Source organism: Vidua chalybeata, chromosome 2 (assembly GCF_026979565.1).
Source record: "Vidua chalybeata isolate OUT-0048 chromosome 2, bVidCha1 merged haplotype, whole genome shotgun sequence".
NCBI classification, from domain to species: Eukaryota; Metazoa; Chordata; class Aves; order Passeriformes; family Viduidae; genus Vidua; species Vidua chalybeata.
In genome coordinates, this window is record NC_071531.1 from 69759769 (window position 1) to 69787017 (window position 27249).

The window sequence follows — 27249 nt, forward strand, 5'->3', positions numbered from 1 at the left end:
TGGGGCCCTTCACTACAAGACATTGAGGTGCTGGACGGAGTCCAGAAAAGTCAACAAAGCTGGTGAAGGGCTTGGAGCACAAGTCCTAGAAGGAGCAGCTGAGAGTGCTGGGGAATGCTTACCCTGGAGGAAAGGAAGCTCAGGGGGAACCTTATCATTCTCTACAACCACCTGTAAACAGATTGTAGCCAGGTGAGGGTTGGTCTCTTCTGCCAGGCAACCAGCAGTAGGACAAGAGGACACAGTCTTAAGCTGTGCCAGGGGAGGCCTAGGTTGGACATCAGGAAGAATCTCTTCACAGAAAACGCGATTAGACATTGGAATGGGCTGCCCAGGGAGGTGGTGGAGTCACCGTCCCAGGCCATGATTAAGCAAAGACCGGACATGGCACTTACTGCCATGGTCCGGCTGCCATGGTGGCGCACGGTCATCGGCTAGACTCGTTTGGAGCTCTTCTGCTATCGACGAACTGCAGGATTCCCCCCGCCCCCGCCCTGGACTCCGCCCTGCAATTCCACCCTCACCCAAGATGGCCGCGCGGCACTCAGCGGCACCGCGCGCCGAGGCACGTGACGGCAGTTACCCCGGCAACCGCCGCGGCTCCCCGCGCCCCTCACCTCTCCCCCGACTACGGCGAGCGGCGAGCGGCAGAAAGAGCCGGCGCAGGCGGGGGGCGAAGGGGCCCTTCCCTGCAGAGCCGGAGGCAGGTGAGGGAGAGCCCCGGCCGGGAACTGCTTCCCCCCCTTCTCTGGGTGCACCTCCCCGCCTCGCCCCCTGCCCTTCCCTGCGGAGCCGGGGGCCGGTGAGGGAGAGCCCCGGCCGGGAACCGCTATCCCCGCTTCCCTGGCCGGACCGGCCCGGCCTCGCACCGCCCACTGCCTCCCTTCTGCACGAAGCGAACCCCGTTGTCAACAGCCCGTTGTCCCCAGGAACTACTCCCTCCTTGCCAGTTCCAAGAGAGTGAGCGCAGCTCCTGCTCCCCCTCGGTCCTCCCCCAGCACCCCGCTTCAGGCAAACATTGCAGCAACCGGGACTCGGGATGGGAGGAAGAAACAGGGCAAGACTGCCCACACACAGTCACAGGTGTAGGGATGGGAGTGTGGGGCATGGACACAGCACAGTCCACGGCCAGCTGCTCAAGGGGTAGGTGGATAAAGCCTGCACAAATTTCACCTGCTGCTGTCAGGGAGCAAACCTGGAGCTGCACCAAGCAGGGAACGAGGCAGGAGCTGAGGGCCACCACAGTGCAGGCAGCGTGCATATAAGAGAGCTCACCAAGAGTCACAGGCAAGGAAGGGTCATGAGTCGGGTCTGGGATCCATCCAAGGGACTTGGATAGACACAAAGCTACCTAGAATGTACACTCAGAGTCACCCTAGGAAAACTAGTCAGTGAGGATCAGGCACAGATACAACTGCTGCATAGTTCAGACCAGTTCTGAAGGCTTGGGCCAGAGCTTAAGTAGAGTTCCTGTGATCATGCAGAAGGTGCAGGTGGGGCCAGTCACAGAAATAAACCCTATTAGTGCATGCTTTAAGTATGGCTGCAGCATATTTGCAGAGGATGGAGTAATGTGCTGTGTCTAGTCTGTGGAGATAGACATTTAAAATACTTGTGTTCTTTATCTGCTAAATATTGTAGCAAGGGTTTGACAATCATTCAGAATCTGAAGTGGAGGAATCTGAGGACCACACACCTATAGCTGAATCCCCACCATCACTGGATGACTTACCTGACGTGGAAGCACCAGCCTCTGCAGCCCAGCCATCTGTAGTGGAATTGCCAGTATCTGCAGACCAGCTGGCTGTCAAGAAGCCACCACATTCTGATCACCACTTCCTGCTCATCATATAGTCTGCATCCAGGGAAAGCTCACCTGAGATCAGATCACCTGTGGGTGAACTTCCAGGTTTCAAAGTCAAGATGCACACCTCTGAATCCACACAGGATGGCAGTAACACCGTTGAGACTGTGTTGTCAGCAGCAGAGATTACATTTGAATCACTGGATAATCCAGAGCCTTTTGGAGACCCCTATCAAATCGCCATGAATTATGTGGAGGAACATAAAATTCTACAGATATTTCAGGTGAAATACATATTTCTTGTCTCCTTCCAGAGGCTTATGTGAGAAGCGTGGCCTAAAGTTATCTTGAACCAAATTATCCCTTCCCCAGACCCCTCCTTGTCCTGTGCTTTCTTAAGTATAGACTTAAGAAAAAGCTGTAGGAAAGGTCCTTAGATCATCTGTGGTGTCTAAAAAGATTCTTGCTTTTTAAAATGCAGATGGTATTGGAACAGGAAGTGCAGGCACCCATCTATCCAAGGATCAATAATTCTTTCCTTCTGTCTGTCTCTGTCTCAGGATATCACAGAAAAACTGCTGATCCATAAGCCTGATGACCCCTTGCAGTTCATATTGCTGGAGGTAGGGTGCCTTGCTGCGGCTCTGTGGGGACGGACTCAGCTTTGCTGAGCACACCAGAATCATGGTCAGCCCAGAACTATTTCCCTGACTGTGTGTCTGCTGTCTTGGGAGGAATAAAAGCACAGGCAGCAGCAGAGTGCCAGGGTGCAAGGGACCATGTGTGCTCTGAGAAGAAGGAAAGGTATGGGAGGGTGTGGGAAGAATGGGGTGAATGTGCCCTGGAATTACCTGAGAAGTGAGGGCAGCTTAATGACAGAGATCTCTGTGACCCTTCTCTAGCTGCCCCTATCCCAAACTGGGAGGGAGCACTTTTTCTGCCCACACCCCCTATTCAAGAGAGCTGTCTCTGCTGATCCTGTAGGGTATTAAAACACAGGTAATTCAAAGTCAGTGAAGTGAAACAGTAGTTTAGGAGCAAGTTAGAAGTGTGGGTTGCTTCTTGGGAGGAGGAGGTTTGAAGAAAAAAGCAGACAGAGGAAAAGAGTGAGTGTCTTCATTGCCCTCCAGTCAGGAGAGGCACCATCATTGAGGTTTGCTGCTGGGTTCATGGTGCACTAAGCACAAAACCTCCAGAGGAATGGCAGGGTCAGTTCTGGGCATCAGTGTGAAAGCAAATAAGCTCCCAAATGACTCTTTTCCTTTTCCTTTTGGCCAGGTGCAGTCTATGATAAATGCCAGGCAAGCAGAACCGGAGAAACTATCGGACTAGAACAAAGATGTGTAGGTGTTTCTAGAAGAGGGCTTGTGCCGTCCTTTTGGCCCCCAGTGACCTTGCTGCTGTGGTATTGCCACACTATGCCTTCATGTAGTCATTAGCAATAACTTGGAAAAGATCTGCTTGTCTGTCTCTTGCCTGGTTTCTCTGTTTTGTATGTTTGTGCTTCCCCCTCCCCTTGAGTTTAAATCCTGCAACCAAGTTTTGGTTTGAAATCACAGACTGAGATCTAAGTGTGCATGGATCTGCATGCACATATGGCACATCTTGAAGAGGCAGGTCTGCTGAACTTCTAGGCATATAAATGCATAAATTTCATATTTAGGCCACTCCACACTCTGCCTCTCTGTGCAGAGAAACCTCACAGCTCAGACAGTGCAAGGACAAAAGCAAGTAGAGTTAAAAAGCAGCCCTGGACAACCCACAGCCTTCTTTTTTCAAGCTGCATATGTGGCTTACTGTATCCAGTTATGCAGCAGCACCAATGCCTATCTCATACTTTGATAGTTTGTGTCTGGGCTTTCCCACTGCCCCCAGAGCTCCTCAAATGCAAGAAGCTGACTCTCTGGCTCTTCCACACACTGGATACAGCTGTCTCACCCTAAATCATCCCTGGTGGACACTGATCACTCTGCTTTTTGGGGTGGCCCTGCCTGTATCATTGTAAGTACAGTGTATAACCAGAACAGTAAAGCAACAGTTGCACACACCCTTTATGCTTTCAGAAGACATTGTCACTCAGGAATGTGGGAGGTGAATAAAAGCAAACAAACCAAAACCAAGCACTGGTAGCCCAGAGAATTAAGAGTCAAGGTACATTTCACAAGCACATCATTTGAACTGTGTTTGATTTTTGAAACACTTACAATCCTTATTTTCATACTATCCAAGTGTCTACTTTTACCCTGTAAAAAAAAACTTTTTTCTTTCTTTTTTTTGTCTCTTGCCTGACAATTATTGAAAATGTGCAACAGAGCATACTGTTATTTTGGCTTAATAGATTGTCTATATGAAATAGATGCCAGAAAGGGTTTTTATGTCACTACAGGCTTTTCTCTTTTTTAGGCAAGTGCTCTAATTTCCTGATGAATGGTGGTGTATTCCCAAATGTCTGTTTTTATGACTATGAAGAAAGCACCATAAAAACTTCTATCTATCTATTTTTTTAAAAATAATGTATGATGATTGGGTTGTGTGATTCTACACAGCACAGCTTGGGCACCAAAAGTCTGGGAATAACAGAGGGCAAGTATTTGGCATACAAATTCCATGTGTGAGATGAGTTTCCTTTCTATCTGAGTTTCTCAAAAAGGATCAGTTAACTCATATGTTTCAAGATGGAAGGCAGGTAACCCCTGTCATTCATAGGGAAGGGAGTTTTTCAAGGTTATTGTGAGCCTAAAGATGGCTCAAGATTCAGATTAAATCTTGATTGGTTTTATAATAGTTTTAATGTAGACTTAGGCATCTAGGTTCCACTGCAGCAGTGAAATGCTTTTGAAATCCCTGCTTATCTCCAGCAACTGGAAAAATCTGACACTGAGAGTCTGAGATTGATCTGCGTACAAATTCTTGACCAAAAATGTATCAGGCTGAAAAATTATGCATACATGCCCTGTCCTAATGTATCTCTGTGGAACAGGAAATGTATGGAAGACGAAGATAGTGTTTGAAGCCTTCTCATCTCTATGGTCATTTTTCAGCACATTGTCCCAAGAGATGGAGAAGCTGACATGTCTTTTAATTTTGTTGCAGAACAGGATTAGGGTGCCTTGAGGTACAGCCTTCACTGTGTATTTCCTGCCTCTGTCATTTGGGTATTGCAGTTTGTTTTTGTCTTTTGCTTACGAAAAGCTTTTGACCTGTAATATGTTCTCAGACTATAAGTATATGCCTTCAACTTCATGTCAGCATTAAGGGAGTTATGCAAGGGAAGATCCTTAATTCCTATCTCAGGAAGGTTGAAATGAACTGGAAGGCAGTCTTCTTACAGATGACATAAGTTTTGCAAGAGAGGCCATACCTGGTGTTCCTCAGTAATCTCAGGGTCACAATTTTCCTTTGGTGGCCTGGTCACCTCACCTCATGCTAACAAAGTTGCTGTGTGACTGCAAGAATTCCTCCCAAGTACACATAAGAGAGAGCATCTGTCTTGTCTGTTTCTCAGAAAAGAGAAACAGTGTTTTCTGTTATTTTCTTTCTATGAAGGAGAGGTCTTTCTCCTTTGAGGAGCAGTTTTCTAGAGATGAATGAGGCTGTACCCAGGACAAGCTCTGTGGGCCTGGAGTTGGCATGTGTAGATGGTATGATACTGGGGAAGACAGTGGGCCAAGGAAAATCCTTCGGCATTCGGAGTTTGGTGGGGGAGGGTGTATATAATCTCTGAGCAAGGACTTAGATCAGAAATCTTGGGGAGCTTACCATGAGCTAAGGAGAAATGTCACTTCCTTCCCCTCAAGCCTCTCAGATGATCAAACTTAATTTTATAAACACAAAAAAAGATCCCCCAGAATGTTTGCAGATAACAATGTTTAAGGTAGTGCCACGCAGCTGTATTTTTTTATCTACTTCAGAATTATTCTGAAAAATACACTCTAGCTCTTGAAGAAAATCTACTTCACATTAAGGTACTGCTGTTTGTGTATAAGGCTTTTCTGTGCTGAAGAAAAGAAGAAAAGTTATATTTAAAATGGAAACTTTTACTGTAGCCTTAATTACAGAGTGACTGTCCCTTTTCCACAATTTCTTTCCAAAACCATTGGATCCTTATTTCTTTTTTGTAAGTGGACATTTATCAACATGACATTAAACTGTCATTAAATTTCTTGCCTTGAGTGCTCAGAAGGAATTAGCTGTTCCTCGTGTGTAACCGAAACTCTTCCATATAAGTCCTTACAGCACACTAGTCACAGTACATTTGAATGCCCTCCAGAGTGCTAAGCAACGTGACTAACATCTGCTGTTTGCTCTTTCTCCTCTCCACAAGGGAAATGGCTGTGCACTGAAGTGCATTCTTTTAGAAAGGGTGGTTTGGGATTTTTTTACCACACCTGTGTATCTCTGTGTATTTCTAATGGATAAGTCATGAAGTGGAAGGTGTGGAAGTTGGAGGTAGTTTGTAGTTCCCAAGGATGATTCCTCTGCAGTATGAGCTGGGTACTGAGAAAACACATTATTTTCAAGGAAGAGATTTTTTGTTCCGTGGACAGGCACAGAGGTGCAACATCCAGTTAATTTGCCAAATGGCATGGTCTTATGGTGCCCAGACTGTTTCTGTTGTGAACCTTGTGCTCCTCCAGAGGCAGGATGCAGAGGAGCCAATCAGGAGGAAAGTGCAGTCCCTGTAAAATAGGTCTCTTGGACCAAAACATCAGTTTCTTTTTCTGCCATCTCTGTATGGAACTTGAAAAGACTCAGCTGCCCCAAACAATACTGAAGTTGTCTGTGTACTGCTTCTAACCAATGGGGGAAAAAATTGTAACAGCTGACTAAAAATCCTTTGAAAAGTTAACACAGCCTCTGCTCTGGTTCTTAGGTGGAGGGCAAGATCTCCCTTCAATGGGCAGCTGCTTACAGCATGAGACATTTCATTGTGACTCACTGGATATGAATCACTGCTATATAACACCAACTTTAAGGTAGTTAAATGCCATTGATTTCAAAGTTTCACAATCGTGTAGAACTCATAGTAGGCAGCAGCAACTGCTTTCATGTCTGAAATGGAATAACCTCTAGGTAAAGTCCAACAAAGAGCTTAGCTAAAGAGAGCTCTGGCTGAAGACTGGAGAATGTGGAAGTGCTTGGAAAGGGAATATACTGAGGCAAATTGATCAAACCGTGTCTGATATGCCTCCAGGTTGTATTCCAGGGAAAACTTCTTTTGACCATTCTTTCATCCAGATGAAATGCAGGAGAAAATGAAGAAACATTTCCTTAAGGTCAGGCATTATTGTCCATGGCTGCATTCCTTTTCTGGGGACTGTCCTTATAGACAGCACTGATGTAGCAGCATCACCAAAATCTCACGGCCACAGTTTAACATACAATCATTAAAAGAAGAACTTTGAGTTGTTGAAGAGACATGGATTGGATGAATAATCATTCATCATCTCCTGGAGAAAGGTGGTGGGGTGGAATGTCACTGCAGAACAGATGAATTTAGGCAAAGCAGATGCAAGAGATTTCTGTATATATAATTCAACACTGGAAACTGTGGACACCCCAGCAGCTGGTCTGTTTTAGAAATTCCTGGTATGAATGAATGGAGTAGCTCTTCTCCCTCAAGGCTATCATCTCAATTCCCCATGGAACTCCTCTCACAGATGGGAATAGCTCACCCTCCTTTGTCACAGACCTTACTGTTCTCAAGCACTGGGAAGGACATCTCAATGGCTTATTCATCCAGGAGTCTGGGGTAAACTATCTTCCAGGGCAGAAAAGAGGAGAAACTGCTTGTGTCATGCCATAAAGGCAGAAGGTGGAGGAACATACAGCTGCAGAGAGCCAGAGTTATGAAGGTGCACAGCTATTTCTCAAAATAAAAAAGGAAGTATTGTAGCTAAGGGAGTGCAAGTCTCAGTTTACACTTGCCATGGAAACTTCACTATAAACTTGCAAGTCTTTAAGGCAAATGCCTTATTTAGAATCATGTGGTCCAACCTTAAAAATTATTATTAACTGGGAGGCAGGATCCATGTTAGGGTTAGGCAATTTGTAAGGAAAAGAGGTGACCTCTGTCCTTCCTCCTTCCTGTTCCTCAGCTTAACTTCTAGCATAAAACAGGAAACGGGTGAATAAAGGATGTGTAATACTGCAATTGTTTGTTAATGGAAAAAACACATGTCATACCAGCCTTTGAAGAAAAACAGTTCCCACCTTGAGGAGCTTTTGTAGTTTGGACAGGTGAGTAGACATTAGGGGTAAGGCTGTATTGCATGCAAGCAAATGGTCAGAGACTCAAAGGTTTTTAACAGTGTCTTAAATTTACATAAAACATCATGAACACCACAATCCCTCTGAAGAGCAGATCGATGCCAGCTCTATCCCACTATTGTTTAAGCATATCCTTAGATATGTGTAGGATACTACACATATCTAGTGTAGTATCCTGCCTCCTTGCAAGGAGATTCAGTGAAGGACAGCATTGCCAGTTTGCTGAAACCCCACAGTATTGAAAGCAAATACTGGCCATTGGAGAACCCAGCTTTTGGCCCTGTTGTCTGAATCCTTAATAGCCTAACAGAGCTATCTTGAGAGACTCCTTGACCCTGGTGGGATGCCATGACAGCAATATATGTTTGTCTTGGCAGTTAGGAGTGCATATGGGAGAAGCTTAGCTACAGCTCCCTACGTTTTGCCCCATTAGATTATTAAATTCTTGTAAATTAAGAGCCAAGCCCTTTAAAAAGGTAGAAGCTGAGCAGGCCCCAGCCCACCTTTTCCTAGTTAACTTCCATAGACCTCTTAGTAGTTGTTTTAAGCCTTCCTGGCTTTTTAGAAATCACGTGTGGGAAAACAGCGTTGGAATAGCAGGTTAAAAAGCATCTTGAACTAAAAAAAAAAGAATAAAATACAACCTTTCCTATGTGAGCCCATGAGAGGGCAGCACAGACCGGCTGAGCCTTTGCTAAAGGCTATTCAGAGGTATGAGTTTACATCCAGCCATGGAGTGGTTACAAGCAGAGGTGAAAAGATCTGTGTAGAAGGGCTAGATGGCCTAAATGATGAGCACAAGCTCATCCTTCGTCCACCTGAAACTGAAACCCAGGTGCAGCTCGGTACAGGCTTGACTGTGTCAGACCCCAGGTGCACGGCAGGGTCTAAGTCTCATAGATTTCTCAGGGAAGTTTCCCATTAGGTACTGGAACCTTGAAAGAGTTTCAGTGGAAGAATTTTGGACAGTGCCTAGGGTTCTGTTAAAGTAATGAGTCGGTATGAGACATCAGCCACACCCTTGCCGAGGCAGAGGCCGTCTCCCCGGCAGCACTATAAACTCGCCCTAGGCGGGTGCTATTTATTTCCATCACGGTGTTGCACCAGCCAACACCCCTCTGCTGTTCCCGTTCTTCCCCCTGCCAAGACTGTTGTGATGCAGCTTTAATTGACTGTCGTCCTTCTTTCTGCTGGGTGCTCCCGCCCTCTGGCAAGTTGGATGGTGGAAATGCTGAGATAAATGAGACATATGCTTGCAGCAAGTGTGTTGGAAACTGGGTACTGACAGGCAACCATATGTAGATGGCAGTGCTCCACTGCCAGCCCTTTGTGGCCTCCTGCATCAGATGCAGTTAATGTAGAGGAGGCAAGCAGTGGGTTTAGGAGGAATGAGGTATCCCCAAACACTCTTCAATAATAAGCTGGAATCAATGTGAACAAGTTTCTTTGGCCCCTTGCAAACAAGCAGTAAAGGTTCCCAAACAAGATCTCTTCTTTGAAGCATGTTGTGGCTCATGACTGACAGAGGGGATTTTGGAGGAGAGTTTTTCAACCGTCAGCAAGAACAATGCAGTCACTAGATCCAGACAGAACAGCTTGTTCCCAGTCTGTTAGGGGAAACTCAACTGAACCAACAGTAGTAAAGGACCATCATAGTGCCAAGGCCATTTGGGAGTGTGACCACATCCTAATGGCTGTATTGACACTGACATATGCAGCCTTTCAGAGGCCAGGTTTCATAACCAAGAGCAATACAGAGACACTGTCTAGCAGATCTTCCCTGGACAGCCTTTTAAAGAAGCTGTCTAAAAGCAGAAAAATTCTGCCTTTTCAAAAGTCTTTTCTCCTGACAAAGATCTCTGCAAATCCCAGGCAATCATTTGCCAAGGCACAATGAAATTTCTATCCTCCTGTGAGCCTTCCCTGTGAGCTCCACTCCTATGAAGACAGGCTTTGAGGGGTGAGGTTGTTCAGCTTGGAGGAGAGAAGGCTTTGGGGAAACCTCATTGTAGCCTTCCAGTACCTAACTGGGGCTTAAAAAAAGGAGGGAGATGGACTTTTTATATGAGCAGGTAGTGATAGGACAAGAAGCAATAGCTTGAAACTGAAAGAGGGCAGGTTTAGATTACATGTTAGGAAAAAATTCTTTACTCAGAGGGTGGTGAGGCACTGGAACAAGTTGCCCAGAGAAGTTGTGGATGCCCCATCCCTGGAAGTGTTCAAGGCCTTGTTGGATGGGGCTCTGAGCAACTTAGTCTAGTGAGTGGCATCCCTGCCCAGGGCAGGAGGATCAGAACTAGATGATCTTTAAGGTCCCTTCCAACCCAAACCATTCTATGATTCTGTGATTTTATGGCTGTCTGTGGCCAGGCTCCTCTTCAGAGTGAGCTGGCCTGCCCTCATCTGAAGATGAGATGCAAGAGAACACCATGCCTCATTTACTGGCCCTTTTATGCCCTCAAGGGTGTTGGGTGTGGAGCGTCACTCTTGGGCTTGGCTCCCCTTCCCTGCCAGGAGAAACTCCTGCTGGTGGTAGGGCAGTCAGGGCAGAGTTTGGCCTCTGCACTCTCCCATGCTCCTCCATGCTTATTTTATCTAATGGTTCTTGTGTGTACAAAAATGTGACCTGTGGGTTGCTGAAAGACCTGGGTGAGATCAGCAGCTCTAAGATGTAGATACTTTGGTCTGGATTTTCCTTTGCAGAAATTGGCCTAGGGCATATGTTGAGGCTCTCCTACAAATTCCCTTCGTAGTCAGCAGAGTAAGAAACATCCTTAGGGTGAGATTTAGAGCCCAAATCTCTCTCAGTGAATATAAGAAGGCACCCTGAGGGTCTCCTTTATTAACAGTAGTCTCCTTTATTAAGTAGTAGCAGCCAATAGAGATTAATCTTTACAAGAATCCACTACTTTTCTATGCTTTTGGGTTGAGACCACTGAGGAAGGGAGCAAGAGCAGATGGTCTAATGTTTAGCAGCAGAGTACCGAGATTTAATTTGTTACTGCCTTTACCCACACGTATAAATATCACTATGAATACTAGCCCAAACCTCCCTGGAGAAGCAGTTCCCTGCCTGTTCTTTACCAGACACAGCAGCTTTCTCCAAGTTGTTTGTCCTTTCTGCTTGCTCACATTCAAGAAAAGCATTCTCTTCTGAAGGGCTGAAAGAACAGATTTTCGTGAAATCTCATGATTTCAGGCTTTACACAACTACCCAAAATTGCAAGTTTTCATGGTACCAAAATATAGACGTGGTTATAAGCTCATGAATAAAGCTACCGTACAAAATTGGAAAGATAAGATGCCTCCCTCTCCTAATCTAAAATATTAAAACCCAGTCCTTGAGAGTGTGCCCTATAAGCACTCTTCTTAGGAATGAAGAGTGCAATGACATATTCATTGCTAAATGCAAAACCCCTGCATTACCAGCATTGCTTGTATCTGTGTTCTCTGTAACACACTTTACCAAGGTAGCTGAGGTTTCAGACAGAAGTTACTGACTGCATTCCACATCATACTAAATATATATATATATACAGTTCTGCTTTTCAGCCTATATGTTTGCAGGTTTAGCTGGGGTGGCCAGCCCAGTGGCCCGGCGGTTTATCCTAACCCACTATAATTAGCCCATGGTTGTTGCTCATGATATGCCATTTGTCTCCCCACACTCAGCACTGTTTGATAAACAATTTCAGAGACCGAGTTGCTCTCCCCTGATCTCACTAGGTGGTGTTCACTTATTTATTCTCTGCACCCCACAGTTACTCCTCTCTCTTGAGGTTGTGAGGTATATAAGTGGCAAAAAAGGGCAAAAAATATGCCGAAAGGGGAAGGCAGCTGTAGCAAAAGACACTACTCAACTGGGGAGGTGGGAGGCAAGGCTGGCAGGAGGCCAAGCCAGCTGCAAACCCAAGAGTCACAGTGGACATCTGTCCCCCACCGCCTGCATCCTCACCCCCTGTGCGGATGCACTGAAGTGGGGGAGGAGGCAGCCATTAGGAATTCCCTTCTGCTCCAAGGAGGAGCTGGCTCCCAGCCATGGCACGTGGAGGGCTTGGGTGGCAGACACAAGCCTCAAACCCAAATCTGGCCCAGGGAAGGAAGGTCAAACTGCAACTGGGAAGCAGCTGTTCACAGCCCTCCTGGGAATGCAGGACCAAAGCTGGGTGGCAGGAATTGGGGTTGGGGCTACTGGGAGCAGTGCCCTCAAGGAGGAGGTTGCTGACCCATCTGATGAGGTCGGGACTCTACCAGGAAAGGTGGCAACCACTCCACTCATGGGCAGCCGCTCTACAGCATCCTGCAACAGGGATACTTGGTTTTACTCCCAGCAATGCTGCTGTGAACTTGCCACCGTATACTGGAGGGACAATCATTAAAAAGTCCCCTCCCTGGTACAGACAGTGTGTGTCAAGCTGAATCTGTGCATGGGAGTACAGGCTTGGCCAACACTGAAGCCACATTGGTAGGGACAAGGGATTTCCCAAGCCCAATTCCTCAACCACGAGCCTTGATCTTACCATGCAACGCTGCAAGTGCAGTCAGGAGCCTCCTGCTCACAGATGGCAGTGGTTCTGTCATGACACTGACAGGAGGGGGTCACAGACATGACTCCTGAGAATCTGCTACTTTGACCACAAGCTCCTTTTCCTTTCTGTATACTCGCTCCCTCCCTAATTCCTTCCTCTCATATTATCTCAGCCTTAAATCATTGTTTCCATGCTATGAAGAGAAGAAATTCAAAGGATTTGGGAAGGCAGGAAAGTATTCTTAGAGGTGAGGAATGGAACCAACACACTGGAACTAACCACAACATCTAATCATCCCTTCTTAGCAGCTTTGGGCATCCTCTAGCATGCTTTTCATACCAATTTTGAATAAACACAGCATACTTTGTGACAGGCATGTTCTAACTTTGCCCTGTCACCCACTGAGCACGTAACAATAACCAAGTGATAGATCTCCTGAGAAATCCATTTTCCACCTCCATCTGAAAATATGCCAGGCTGTGGCCTCAGTGTCTGACTGTCCCTGCAGATGAAACCCCAAATGGCAGCATGTCTTCACTCCCAAGTCCCACTTTGCTTTTAACTTACTCGCAGCAGAGGTGTGCACATATGTGAACCTGTGGCTGGATACACAAAGCACACACGTGTATGGGTTTGTACCTATGCACGTACACACATATGGTTCTTTGCAGGGTGTGCACACTCAGCAATCTGGAGCTTTCCCAAGTGCAAGAGCTTGCACAAATGTATGGGTCTGGCTGTATGGAAGTGTTGGTCTGTCTGAAATAGGCCAGCACAAACACAGTCCTACAGGGGAGGCTAAAACAGCTGCAGGCACCCCACTGGAGGTACCCCTATGGGAACAGGGGCTTCCCAGCACTGGCTTGTCAGCCCCACTGTGCTCCCTCCCCAGACAAGGTCTCTGTCTGACCCTCTGCTCTGCACAGGCATTCATGTAAACTCATAGTCTGACTTTGTTGGCACACACCAAAAGAAGTGCAAAGAAACAAACAAAACCTCCATCCCAAGCCTCTCCTTTCCTATATCAAATTTCCCTCCAGAGATCATAAAAAATATTCTCACACAGATTTTAAACCAGATTAACAAACTGTGAGAGCCAAATGGTAACGGCAGCTGAAGGGTGACCACCACTCAGCCCAGCCTAACCCACTCTTCCAGCCCAAACAAGGATTCACTCTAACAGCTTTTTGCAGTGTCCTGGACAGGTACAGAGCTGCAAGAGCTCAGTTGCACCTGGGTTCTCTCCCAGCAGCTACTTTCAGTGCTGGTGATTGGCAAGACTATGAACTTCACTGCCAGCTTCCCCTTCCCTCTCCTCATCTTGTTTTCGCAAGACAGTATTTCCACAGTTGCAGTCTCTTTTCTCCTCCCAGCTTAGATGTGATGGGGTATTTTACCATGGCAGGCTTTTGTCTATCACTGCCGCAAGATCAGCCTGGCTGTGATGCTCAGGAGATGGATGCACTGCTTTTTCCCCTGCCAGCTGCTCTCAATGTCCAACATGATGATGGGAGTCTGCCTTCCTAGAGACCAGGACACCAGCTGGTGTGAAACACCTGGTCCCACCAGCATTGCCAAAATATGGGGTGGCAACTGCACCAGAATAGACTGCATGGGTTGTAGGGAGCAAAATTAATGGGCAAGGAGGTCAGAGTCTAGACAAATCTGCATCTGTATTCTTGAGGACCCAAGGGACTATTTTCCTGTCCCTTTCTACTAGATCAGGCTAGCTGCAATGGCTGTGTCTCCTTTTGCTTATGGCTGTGGTACCTCATGGAACTGGAAATGCCAAAAGTACTGTGCTTTCTTCAGGGTTAAATCTCACACAGACCTCATGGGAGAGTGGGATCTCTCTTCAGTTGTCTACAAGTACCAAGGGATCCATAAGACTTTAGAACCATTGCTCACTAATTTCACACAAAATATTTGCTGGGATGATCATCAACAGGACATATACATGCTATTGTTTGTGCTTGTTTTTTGACTTGTGAGGGGCTCTAACATCATGAAACTCCCATTACTCTTCCCAAGCCTGTTATTTATTTGGCTGGTTTTTGCATCAGCAGATGAAGAACAACAAGTACAACCACCTGGGTTTTTGCCAGAGACATGTTCAAGGCACCAGTAATGTGAATCTTGACTTTTAGCAACCTTGTGCTGGAATGAGGATGGGAGAGGAAGGTGAGAGACATTCCTTTTCTGTTGTGTTCCTCAGCCTTAGCTTTTCTCAGTTCATCACAGGCCAATTAATATATATACCTGTTCTTGATTTTGCTCCGTCTTAATAGGACTGACTACATGAAAAATCCAGACTGCCCGAGGAAATGGAATATTCTTCCCACTTCTCATGTTGACAGTGTCCTGCAGAGTAGCCAACACTTACACTTTTATTTTCCAAAAAAAAATCCCAAGCTGAATAAAACTAAAATGGATCCAACCCAAACCACTGGATCTTTCCTGTGCTACATAATTAAATGAAAACCTTAAAATTAATTTACTTTCTTTTTCTATTCAGTGCATTCTTCTTATACCTATGTTCAAACAGTGATCCAGCAATCCTTGTATATTTACGTCCTTCCAACTTGCCCATCCTCTTTAAAGTTCAAGTACCTCATATGAGTGACTCACTCATCCACCCTTTTGAGAGTATAAGAATAGAAATTCTTTAAAGCTTTGTGTTTTCAGCACAACGGCATTCCGATATGATCTAAGAATCACAGAGACACCCTTTGGTCCCAGGAGGACTGGGGAACAGGTTTGGCTAGAAAAAAAAAGTTTTCTCATGTGATGGGCACCCCACCAATCACACAGCACGCTCCTCAGCAAACTGGGTTCTTTAAAGAGCACCAGAGGTGGGAGAAAGGGGCCTTTTCAGCTCTGCAGGTGGGTTGGGATTTCTGCTGGGAAGCATCAAAAGAAAAGAGCGGTGAGTGCCTTGCTTTGGTCATGGTCTTCCTTTTAAAGAAGCATGTGAGCCAGAAGTGTCTATTAGGAGAAAAGACAGCTCTTAAGTTTAATGTTTTTTTATTTTAGTCCCTGGACTGTGTTTGGCATGTGGGAGTCTGGTACCTGGATAAGGTTAACTGCATGAAATTATTAAGTATTTCATTTTTCTTACCTCAGGCTGTGTCTTCTCTATGGCTATTTTAATTGGTTTCGTATTTTTTCTCCTAAAGACTGGGGAGAAGGGAATGGAAAAAAAAATCTGTTGTAAATCTGAGTGTTAAAAAAAAAAAGAAAGAAAAATTGCTGTAGAGGAAGATCAATCTTGTAGTTCCCCCTCACTTGTGGAAACAGGAAATTTTAAAAAACCTGCTTGTTTTGGCTGTGCTGAATTAATAAAGGAGGGAGGAAAAAACCTACCTCCCAGCTCTACTTACAAGGTAATTATGCTTGATGATGATTTGCCAGCCACACCACTGTTCACACAGGCTTCATTTCATAGCAAACTCTTTGAAAGGAAACTTAATTAGTCTGTGACCCCTACTTGATGCTGATGTTTTTGCTTTATTTTTCTCCTTTGGTAGCACAAAATAACTGTCTGCCTCTTCCATTTCTGAGTGTGGTTGACTCCTAACACACAAGCAGTTTTCTGTCAGAAGTGGAACACTGGAGAAAGTCCAGCAGGGCAGGAGGAGTGCGTGAGTTTGTGTCCACTGGAGATGTTTGCTTTAAAATAAGTAAACAAATGATGAACTGACATTTGTAAAACATTCGGCTTCTTACAGTGGAGTTCAAGCGATTCATCATTAACATATTAAATTACTTCCTCTTAAAAACTATGTAATTCTCAAGGTGTCCCAAGCACTTGGAAAATACCTCATTTTTAAGCCCCTTAGGGGGTAAATTTTCTATCATAACCAATTTTAAAAAAACCCCAAAAGTAAGTTTATTGCTGATGCATCAGGGTCCACAGGAGGTCTGGGTGTGGGCAGGTCTGTGGCTCACAGAGCTTCCCATGACACTGGCACTGGCCTTGGCACAGCACCTCCGGCAGCGGTTCCACCTGGATGACTTCCCTCCATCAGCACCCCAGGGCTAGCCCGGGCATCTTGCTCCTGCCTGTAGAGACATGCTTTCCAGCTGGGTTTGGACAGGAGGGGTGGTACCCAGGCTTCTGCCCCGCAGTGCTGTGCGGGCAGGGACCAGGATTCTGCTGCTGAGCAGCCGGGTTTGCTCAGCTGCGCTCGAGTTGTGCAGAGCCCTTCAGCCAAGACGGGCAGAGCCCGTGAGTCATAAAACAAACACATCCTTTGTCTCTGCCTCCTTGCACAGGGGCATGAGAATGCAACGCCCTGAGCAGGGACACTGAGGGAAAGGGAGGTAGCAAGGGGTGATGTGAAGCCCCTGCAAGCTTCCACCACCATGCTGAGAAACCTCCAGGAGCAGGGTGTAAAGCCAGTGATGCTCACAAGGATGTTTTGGGACGTCCCTTTGTCACAGTGCTTGACAACTAGCACAAAACGCAAGGCAATCAAAATGCCACCTAATTCTGTGTTGGGCAATGCCAAATGAATTCTTACCCACTGGCTTTTTTGGCTAGAGATGGAGTAGAGCTAGGCTAAGAAGGGGGAATTCATTTGTAAGCCACTGAAATCCTGTCTCAGCCTATAGAAACGGAGTGTGGAGGCTTCAAAAGATTGACCGATGCAATGTGTGTGAGGGGTGCACAACACACCCCAAATCCTATTTGAATCCAGGAATGTTGCCAGAAGAGTGTCCTTTCAAAGCCTGCATGAGGTTATCACCTAAAATACAGGGGCAGAAACCAACCTCTGCAAAAGGAGCTTCCTTTTCAACTCCCACAGTTGTGCTAAGGATCTCAGAAGTACTGAGAGTAAAGGAAGCAAGGGGAGGTCAAGAAAGCTTCAAGGGCATGGAAATAATAGATTGTCTGCAGCTTGTGGGGTACCAGGGGGAGGCAAGGCTACCACCTCTTCTGGGCTCTGGCAGGCTCAGCTGGGCCCCCATGAGTGTAAAGAGTGTTTTGGGGGTGTGAGGGGAGAGGAGAGGGGAGAAGTTACAACCAGTGGCACTGGTTGTGACCAGAGTGTCAGGGAGAGTAAGAAGTATGTGCCTCAGGAGGGACACGGGGGTTTTTGGTACAATGAGAGCAACAGACACCTTTCCAAAGCTGTTTAGAGCATGGAGCAAAGTCTGTGGCAGTGATAATTGAATACCTCAAACGTAGATAGATCACAACTAAATTGCAAGGTTTCTAGGATGTGCTGAGGAACACCAGGTCAAGGTTTAAATTCCAGGACCTGTCTGCTTTCTTATGTGGAAATTTTGGATAATGGTTGCAGCTGAAGTCCAGTTTCCTCAGGGGTTTCCCTGAAGCCCCAGGAAATTGCATTTGGGTCATAAAAGTAATTTTAACAAGCCCAAGAAGAAAGCTTCCCTACCCCTACCTTCAAATGCATTTGTGTCCACAGCCAGAGGCTGCTGGCAGCTGTGTCTCTGGGGGTTGGGAGGAGGGCTGCCCACCACTGTCACACCTGGGGGTGCCTGTGAGTTGCCTCTGTGCACAGCCTACCTCGGGCATGCCAGCCAAGTTTGCCTCATGCCTCTGTAGTCGTGCGCCTGTGCCTAGTGCTGTGCAACCCACTCTTGATAAACACAGCACACCTCTGAGGCATGAGGAAAAGCTCCCAGTCTCCCACAGCTTCTCCTGTGGGACATGTTGGAGGATTGGCTCTCCAGCTGCCGAGCTGTTGTCATGGCCTTGGAACACCTGCCTGGTCTCTCATTGCTGATGGTGATACTGGACCACCTGCAAGCGAGAAGAGGTCAGACAAGGGGTTGACCCATGTGGCACAGGTTAATAAAGTGGACACCAGGAAATGAACTCTGTTGGCACCAATCGCTTGGAGGCAGAGGGATAATTCATAGAAATATGGCAACAATGGGGTTTTTTAGGTCTAGAGTAAATTCCTTTTTCCCCTCCCTTTTCCTCTTCCTGGTCTCTCTGCTTCCCTCTGCACTGCAATCCCATTGAATTTAGTTAAGGTACTGGAGAACCTTAGGTTGTCTGGAAACTTGTCGTTTTCCACATGATACCTGTGGTGGTGACTGTGTCCAGCTTTCCTCACAATCATAGTAGCCCACTGGAGGTGGGCATACCCCAAGAGAAGGTACTTGCTTTCTCCAGCTAATGTGACTGCAATAATATCTGCCCAAGGGGTGACAGGAGTGAGCCAGCTTCTGCCTGCCAAGGAGGAGAAGAAAACCAGCTTGTGGAGAGGCAAGAGCTTGTGCTGGATGGACAGCCCATGTACAAGTTGTGAGTGCTGTTGTTACACAGAACAGGGTAACACACTCAACCTTGCTTTATACACTGCAACTGGAGCAGACCCACTTTTCCATGTAGCAGTCAGAGTTAAAGAGCCTGTGTTCAAGCAGGAAAGAGTTCTTTGCTTTTTGGACTGCTGCCTGGCTTGTGATGTCCCTTAGATGGCAATAACTAAAGGGTTTTTTAACCTGTCTGGATTTTGCAGCACACAGGTCCATAGGCTAGGCAGTGGTCTGTCCAGCTCTCAGAAAAATGGGAGACCAGGATTCTTAGGGTTGGCAGACTCTGCAGTGTTGTGTTATCGAACACATGGCTGAACATTGCTCAGACTCAGATTTGACCTGCAAGACAGACCCTGGAAACTCTGGCTTGTCAGGAAGTTTGGCAGGGACAGAGATCCAGGTTGACCTCATGAGCCTGCCATTTTCAAATACAGAGCCATACAGTTTCATGTATACCGGGTCTGGCCTCCAAACACCTGTCTGGGACTAAAAAGTCTTCTCAACTTAAAAGTAATGGCCACATATTATTTAAAAATTCCTACACATGCTATCACACAGAAATACTTAGGCACTGCCGATATAATGGTGAGAGCACTGGAGCTGTCTGCATGCCTAACCCTCAAACCAGTGCAGAAAGAGTGGTAGGAAGTGCTTGGTTCTCATCTGACACTGTTGGAAGTCCTGCATACCCCAAAAAGGGCAGCTGCTGAGGAGGCAGGAGGTGGCATTGTTAGAGAGGTCTCACAATGCTCTATTCCTCAGAAAGCTCCCCTTCATTGACAGCTTCGTCTGCTCATATTTCCCAACATCTTCTTTGAAGAATCGTGAAGTCAGTGGCCCCAGCAAAAGAGACGCACAAGCGCAGGTATTCAGGCAGAAGAAGGACATTCAAGCAGTTTTTCCTGTTGTCTGCTCAAGCTGGGCTTGCTGCAACCTTTTCTTCCTGGTTTATGTTTTCTTAACCACCTGGTAAATACAGTTGTCTCAGGGTTGGATTTTTTAACCCTTATCCTCTCCATGCACACGTGCTCCATCCCTTAGAAACAAAAACTAGGTGTCCGAGCTTCCTTCTCCAAGAGGTCCCACAACTCTGACTGATGCCTTTATGCTGCTCTCTCTAGAAGGGGATTAATTTGATGCAGGGCATCTTACTCTAGACTGCAGGATATAGCACTCTCAGGAATTTGGTAGGAATGCTACTTGGCCTGGCTCCCATGAGCCAGCTGCAACCTGAGCTGCCCCTTCCCTCCTTCTCTTCCTCCCTCACACCTAACTTGGGGGACTCAGCTCCCATTTCCAGCAGGGGTGGGAGATGGGGCTACTCGTAGCAAAGCCCTGTGCTGTAGGTGTGTGTGGGATACAGCCAGAGCACCATGGTTGCCAGTTCAGTCCCATGGTGGTGCTGGTCAAAATGGCCAAGGATAGCATGCCCTGGAGTAACACTGGCTCTTTTGGAATAGGGGTGAGGTGAGGGTGCTGAACTTGTCCCCTCTCCATCCAGATGTAGCTGGTATTTCTGACCGGGTAGAAATGACACACCATGAGCTGAGGTTGTTGTGATTGCTGTTGTGAGGATGAAAATCCTCATCAAAAGGGAGCTGAAGACACCAGCTGTTCCCAAAGTGGTCCCAGTCTTCTGTAGCTTAAGTATCAGGGAGAATTTGAGTCAGCAGATTAACACTGGGGAGGTCTCCTCTGAAACTACTATAAAGCAAGGGATGGGAGGTGTACAGACAGGCTGGCAGGTTCTGTCTATCCTTCTCCTCATGGATAATTTGTGTTTCTGAGTGAAGCATATTGTACTGGTGATTTAATTGAAGACTATATTTGTTGTTTCCTAGGTTGCATGAAGAATTAAAGATGGCAAAAAGTGATGATTGCGTACACATCTTGCAGGGTCTGTTAGTCTTTGGGAATGTGGTCATTGGGGTAAGTGAAGTGGAACAAGTATGGGTGGAGGCTTCCTTCCAGTATGGCACATCTTAAAACAGCAGTTTTCCCTCTTCACTTGTGAAGTCCACACTTACATGGCCCAGTAAAGCATGAGAGAAGAGGATAAGGAGAGCTGTCCTAGGTGATTAATTGGGTAGGAAAGGGACAGCAGGGGCAGATCCACAATACCAAGGTGGGTGCTAGGGGAAAAGCCTTAGAACTGTCAGAAGGAGCAGACCAACATTTTTCCAGGCACCTCCCTCCATGTAGTCATGGAATGGTTCTGTTCATTCTTTCTTAACATCCTCAAGTCCTAGGCCTGACCTCTCAGATCAAGGCTGGGTGAGATTTGTCTGCAATTCTTCTGTGAAGTCCCAATACAAAAGATTGTAGAACTGGGCAGAGGGAGTTGGGTAGCTCCCATTTGGCAGGAAGTTGAATTAAAGGAAAGCAGTCTACACCTGTTTCTGTCTTTGCTGTTTCTTTGGGGAACATTGAACTAATGGGTTTCTTGTGCTTCCCAGATGTGCGGCATTGCCCTGACAGCAGAGTGTATCTACGTTGTCGCTAGCTCCCATGGTCTTTACCCTCTGCTGAAAGCCACAGAAAATGGTGACATCTACGCTGCTGCCTGGATTGGCATTTTTGTTGGCCTTGCGCTCTTTGCCCTGTCTATCCTTGGTATCATTGGAGTCATTAAGGCCAGCAGGACCTTGCTGCTGGTGGTAAGTGTAGCAAAATTTGCCTTCCTACTGGTGCCAAACTGAACAAAAGCTGCCTTAGTGTCCCTGGTCACCTTGGAAATCAACCAATGAGCAAAGACAGCTTTTATACTGATAAGGAGCCAAAGCTTTCTCTTGGTCATGGCTGTGGTGTCCCAGAAAGTAACTCCTGTGAAGACTTATGCACAAGAAACTCCCAAACCAGGCTGAGGGAATAAATGGAGGTAGCCACAGTGAAGGTTTGACTGGCTTGACCCTGACCTTACCCTGAAGCAATGCAGGAGCACTTGTGCAATCATATATAGCTGGGATGTGGTTTAGATCCTTGTTTCTCCCCACCCCTTACTGCTTTTCAGCTGTCATACACTATTCAGTTTAGGAGCTGATAAATAACTTCTTAATTAAATAACTTAATAAATAACTTCTGTACAAGGCATTAGTAAGTGTCAGGATATCAAATACGGGTGCAATGAAGAACATAAGACATCAGCAGGAAGGCAGAAATTACAGGGATGGGGACAGAGGTTTGGATAAGTCAAAGACAATGTTAAGATGTGGACAAATCTCTGTACAATGTCTTACTTAGCCATTTAGTGTGGCAGTGGCAAAACTTAACTGGTGATTGAGTTAACGGAGGGTAGAGATGAAAACTCTGAAATGAGCTCTCTTGTGGGGTTGCAGGGTGTCTCTTATAGACAAGAGGCATTCAGAGAGCTGAACTCTTGGGCCAGGGAATATGCCAGCAAACAGCTGAGGAAACAGAATTACCTTAACTCAGAGTTTTGGTGTCTTGGCTGAAACCCAAGGCTCTGGTTTTATGAGAGGGTACAAGGGACAGAAGCTGGGGTAAGTAGTAAAAAAAAATGCTTTAAATCAGAGAAGAACATTATAAAATGCGGGAGGAGGAATAGATACATGAGAACTCCAAAGAAAATATGGAAAATGTCAAAGGGATTATACTGGAAAGGGAAAAGAAAGAGTGAAAGACACTATGATAGGTGACCCTTGTAATGTTTCCATGAAGGATCTTTCCTCACAATGTAGGAGTGTTCAGGAAATCTGATGATGAAAAATCAAGGGGATCTGAATGATGCCCTAAACTGCACCTTCCCTTTCCCCAAAGTATAATCTCTCCTGCTAGGAGTGAGCAGATTCCTGCTGAACAGCTAATAGCTGGTAAGTAGAAGTGAAAGGAGGACACATGACACAAACATAGGCTGCCAATGACACACAACAAAGAAAAGGACAAAGTATTTTCTGTGGAGGCAGGGTAGTCTTAATGCCATGAGGTTCTGATGAAATCTTGTCTGCGAGATGGAGAACAATTCCAGTCATTCACCTTCAAGAAAGCAGATTGCAAATTGGAACAAGCACTGCGAAGGGGTATGAGAACATTCAGGCTGGGTGAGAGGGAATACAATAGCCTGGCCACCTTTGCATCAAGCAGGGTTTCCAGCTTAATCTTGAAAAAAATGCTGAACTGTTTCACCAAAAACTAATTCTGCTCTCTTTCTCCCACAGTACATCATTCTGATGCTCATCACTTTTGCATTTGAAATGGCTTCTTGCATCACAGCAGCAACTCAGCAAGACTCAGTGAGTGTTTCTTTTCTCATGTATATTTCTAACTTTGCTGGGAAGCACAAGTTCTAGGGCACACAGTCGCCCTGTTCAGCATAGTAAATATGATAATACAGTGTAAACTCACAGGACTACTGCTGAGCAGAAGACAACCCCACAAGGAAAAACTCCAACATCATTATTCTAATCAAAGAAATAACTGTGTTCTTTCAAACATAGTTTTGTTATTTTTAACATTTTAAAATGTTTAACACCTTGTAGTTAAGGAAATAATAGCATGGGTTAGTTGAATCATCAATACAGTGTTTTGCCTTTCAGCTACCAAGTGATTAATCTATCATACACAGAGAAGACAAATCTTCAGCATTGCCCCAGGCAGTGTTATTGGTGAGGGGAAGATTACATGGATTATTGGAGATGCTGTGGGGAGGGAAATTATTTGTGGTGCTTTAGTTCCAACATACCAATTGCAATCCATAGCTTCTGCACAGCTCTTGTGGTATACATCCAGTAGTGCCTGCTTGAGATCTTCATCTTTGTTGCCCCTGCTCCTCAAATCCTGCTCTTTATTCTCATGTGTAAAATCAGAGGACATTCCTGTTCTCCAGCAGGACTCTGAAACAAGAAAACAAATCCTCCCCAAATAACCCTATTTGCTTTACATGACCACTTATTTACATAGTTTCTGCATTTTTCTCTGTTGGGTTTTTTTTTTTTTTTTTTTCTGTAGCTCACTCCAGAATTCTTCCTGAAGCAAATGCTGGACAGATATCAGAAGTCAGATCCAGCCAATAACAGTGAAAATGAGGTCACAAAGACATGGGATGAACTCATGCGTCAGGTAATAACACTGAAAAGTCACTAATTACTAAATGCTCTCCAAGCCTGGAATTTCAAGTCCTCCTTGGGGCTGCTGGATAAAAAGGATAAAGAGGATGGCATCTGCCTTGAACCTTAAAGAAAGTTCTGACACATTCCCCCTTTAGCTCGTTTATCATACAGCAAACTGTCAAAGGCAGGCACTTCAAAAATCTCTCCCATAAATCTGTGGTGAATGCCTAACCGGCGTCCTGACATGTGCAGGGTTGTGACTTGGGCCCACAAAGACCCTTCCCTTCTCTGTCCCTGCAGAACCACTGCTGTGGGGTGAAGGGCCCCTCCGACTGGCAGGACTACACGTCTGCCTTCCGCTCCACGCACAGCGACGCTGACTACCCCTGGCCACGGACGTGCTGCGTACTGGATGCAAAAGGGCTTCCTGTCAACCTTGATGGCTGCAAACTTGGAGTGTCTGGCTACTATAACAGCAATGTAAGATCATCTCTGCTTTTTCCAGTTAGCATACATCAGTCAAAATGCCTTGCTTGAAGGGAAAGAAACCATGAATAGCCTTTCTCCTTCACTGTAAGCTACAGGTGTTCCAAAGCTTTCTGGAGGACCAGAAATGCTTGTAGAGTTCTGGCCATGTTGCTGAACACAGAACAGGAATTTTTTTTAGTATAAAATCTTTCGTGATGGAGAGAGAAATCTCCCAAGCCACTGGTATGAAATGACATCTCTAACATGTAGATGGACATTAGCTAAATCAAACTTAGCCCAAAGATCAGAGTATACAATATGAGTAGGCAAATCAGCAGTTCTACTCCTCAAGGAAGAACTTTTCAGTAGACCATCATGTCCTACTCACTAGGTTGCTGGGTCATGAGCATTAGCTTCTGCACTAGCTTGCATTTCTAGAAGGCATTCAAGCTTCCAAATTTTCTTAATGCTTCTTGATTCTGGAGGTCAATTCTGTGTCAACTGTGTTTGGTTATCTAAGTGTACATGGCAAGTGGATGGCACAGAAAGTTGTCCTTGAAGTGTTTGAGATGGGTCTACTTTGTATTTGGAGCCAGAAAAAGGTAGGTTATCAATAAGCAAGTTGTCAATAAGCAGTGTAGCTCTGGCTTGGTTTTTTGAGACCCTCTGAGCTACCCAAATTTCAGTAGGAGAGGAGCATGCCACCATGCCACCTCATTCTCTCTCGGGGGTGGATACATTTGTCACCTTGCAGTGCAGGCTCATTGCTGGTGTTGAGTCATTGCCGGCTGTCTTTCAGGGTTGTTACGATGCTATTTCTGGGCCAGTGAACGCACATGCCTGGGGTGTTGCCTGGTTTGGCTTTGCCATCCTCTGCTGGACTGTAAGTACTTAATATTTGCCTTTATTTCCTCTTCTCTTGCTATTCCACACCCAGTTGGGTGGAGGTAGATGACAGGACTGACGCATTTAAAATTTCCATAGGTTATCGTCATTCATTCATCACAAATCTGCCTGTAGCCTGCTCCACTAAGGGCTACATTTACAAGTTCCCCTCCATTCTTCCAGAGGGGGGAACTAGGTGGCTTTCCAGCCTGCTGTGACCTGCTGCCATCTCAGCAATACAACACAGCAAACACAGCTTGCAGATGCTTCTTTGTGGAGGGTATTGGATCATCATGATAGATAATTGAGCTTGTAGTTCGAAGATTTTGTATGAGTGTATTCAGTACTCAGAGTTCAGCAGCTTCACACAGTGAGCAGAGTGATACAGTCAAATAGTTATAGCTGCACGTGTCATCTTTCTTTACTGTGTAGTTTCTGTGCAGAAAAAGAACTTTAAGATCTCTGCCTGAGCAGGCTTTACTTTTCAAGAATTTCTTTTACTATCTCCTACCAGTAGGACTAAATGAAGCTGGGGGACGGGTGGAGAGCAGGAAATGGGGGGCAGAGAAACTTAATAGTGTTGTCATTTCAGTTCTGCGTCCTCCTTGGCACCATGTTCTACTGGAGTGGAATTGAATACTGAAGGCCTGGTGTCCTCAGTGCTGTCCTGAAGAGCCATGTGAAACTGCATTTGTTTGTCTCCCACTCCATTCTCCTCAGGCCATGGAGGATGTGAAGTTTTCCCACTACCTCCGCCATATATACTTTTGCCCCTCCAAAAACTTGATGCAATGAACTGATGACTGCAGGAAAGAATCTTCTTGTCCCTGCTTTGCCCCTTGTTCTGCAGCCTTAATGCCTCCTGGCTGAAGCACAATCCTTCTTTCACTGTGCAAGAAATCCTGGAGCATAAGATGAGAAAAAAATGTGGTCTGCTTTGTTCTCTGATGACATCAGAAAAGAAAATGTCCATATATACTTGGTCTAGAAAAATGTCTCTCTAAAATTAGTTTGAATTTAAATTATAATGCTTCAGCAAGGGTTATGTGAGCAGAAGTGTAACCTCCTGTGACCAGCAAGGACAGATGCTGCAAGGGAAAAGACTCAGAATATATATATATATCTAATGTATTCCACTGATCAACTTCTCTTGCTGGTCTCTGTCACCGTTGCCTTAGAATAAGGCAAATTCTCTGAGCATTTAAGTGTGGCAGCAATAAAAACATGTCACAGGTAAAAAGTCTGTTGCTAGTCAAGCCCAATAAAAGGCTAGCTCACTCCTCAGCAATATGCTGCCTATATGCAAGCCTACCTCCTGTCACTGATGAAACTACTGCATGTGCTCCTACCTTCAGAAGTGCCAGTCCAGGAAAAGCTCCACTTGCTAACAAGCAACTCCTTCAAAAATGCTGTTATGTATTTCGCACAAGATTTCGTACATCTATGGGCTAGGATTTGTGCAGAATACAAGGGGTTCTGTGCTGTAATCGCCTTTGCAAAACGTCTCATGCTCCTGGTTTATTGTGCTTCTTGCTTTAGCTACCTGTGTGTAAATGGTCACACCCCCTGTGTCATTCCCCTTCCACATCCCTGGATCAGGTAGGACAAAAGGCAAATAATGGCAGTGAGTAATTCTTGTGAAAAAATGCAAGCAAGGAGCTAACTGAACCAAACCCAGTCCTTGCATCAGAGCATGCAGTTGTCACTCAGTTCAATAACGGCTGTTTACTTTGGCCCAGACTGAGCTGGTGTCTTTCCTAGTGAATGCTTCAGTAGTTAAATGTATTGTCAGAAATGTGCTCCTCTGTAGGGTGTTTTAAGGTGAAGTCTCTTTCAAAGATGTACTGGTTCAGGTCCTGATGCTTGCCATCTGCCTTGCTTCTTTGTTTTTGTATATTCACCAAAATACTAATTAAAAAGAAGTGGAAGTGAA

The 27249-nt window shown here is 45.7% G+C and overlaps 2 protein-coding genes across 6 annotated transcripts; both read left to right on the forward strand.

Annotated features, from left to right (window-relative positions):
* The first annotated feature begins 589 nt into the window (after nucleotides 1-589).
* Nucleotides 590-3260, forward strand: TEX55 (testis expressed 55). Its single transcript, XM_053936710.1, has 4 exons — nucleotides 590-707; nucleotides 1642-2088; nucleotides 2365-2427; nucleotides 3083-3260. Exons 2-4 carry the CDS (start codon nucleotides 1924-1926, stop codon nucleotides 3134-3136), a joined length of 282 nt encoding a protein of 93 aa, XP_053792685.1. The 5' UTR covers nucleotides 590-707; nucleotides 1642-1923; the 3' UTR covers nucleotides 3137-3260.
* Nucleotides 3261-15465: 12205 nt separating this feature from the next.
* UPK1B (uroplakin 1B) lies at nucleotides 15466-27249 on the forward strand. 5 transcript variants are annotated; one of them, XM_053934892.1, is made up of 9 exons: nucleotides 18759-18886; nucleotides 19681-19762; nucleotides 20739-20826; nucleotides 21354-21554; nucleotides 23073-23147; nucleotides 23863-23973; nucleotides 24264-24443; nucleotides 25231-25314; nucleotides 25909-27249. In XM_053934892.1, exons 3-9 carry the CDS (start codon nucleotides 20758-20760, stop codon nucleotides 25957-25959), a joined length of 771 nt encoding a protein of 256 aa, XP_053790867.1. In that variant the 5' UTR covers nucleotides 18759-18886; nucleotides 19681-19762; nucleotides 20739-20757; the 3' UTR covers nucleotides 25960-27249. The 5 variants fall into 5 exon arrangements, with proteins under 5 accessions (XP_053790865.1, XP_053790866.1, XP_053790867.1 ...); XM_053934890.1 differs by lacking the exons at nucleotides 18759-18886; nucleotides 19681-19762 and adding an exon at nucleotides 15466-15529; XM_053934891.1 differs by lacking the exons at nucleotides 18759-18886; nucleotides 19681-19762 and adding an exon at nucleotides 15639-15703.

Coding starts and splice junctions, on each gene's coding strand:
- UPK1B (XM_053934889.1), top strand. Junction 21,555..23,072: donor GCAGGACCTTGCTGCTGGTG/GTAAGTGTAGCA, acceptor TTTCTCCCACAG/TACATCATTCTGATGCTCAT. Junction 23,974..24,263: donor GGGATGAACTCATGCGTCAG/GTAATAACACTG, acceptor CTGTCCCTGCAG/AACCACTGCTGTGGGGTGAA.
- TEX55 (XM_053936710.1), top strand. CDS start 1,924: ATGCACACCTCTGAATCCACACAGGATGGCAGTAACACCGTTGAGACT. Junction 2,089..2,364: donor AAATTCTACAGATATTTCAG/GTGAAATACATA, acceptor TCTCTGTCTCAG/GATATCACAGAAAAACTGCT. Junction 2,428..3,082: donor TGCAGTTCATATTGCTGGAG/GTAGGGTGCCTT, acceptor CCTTTTGGCCAG/GTGCAGTCTATGATAAATGC.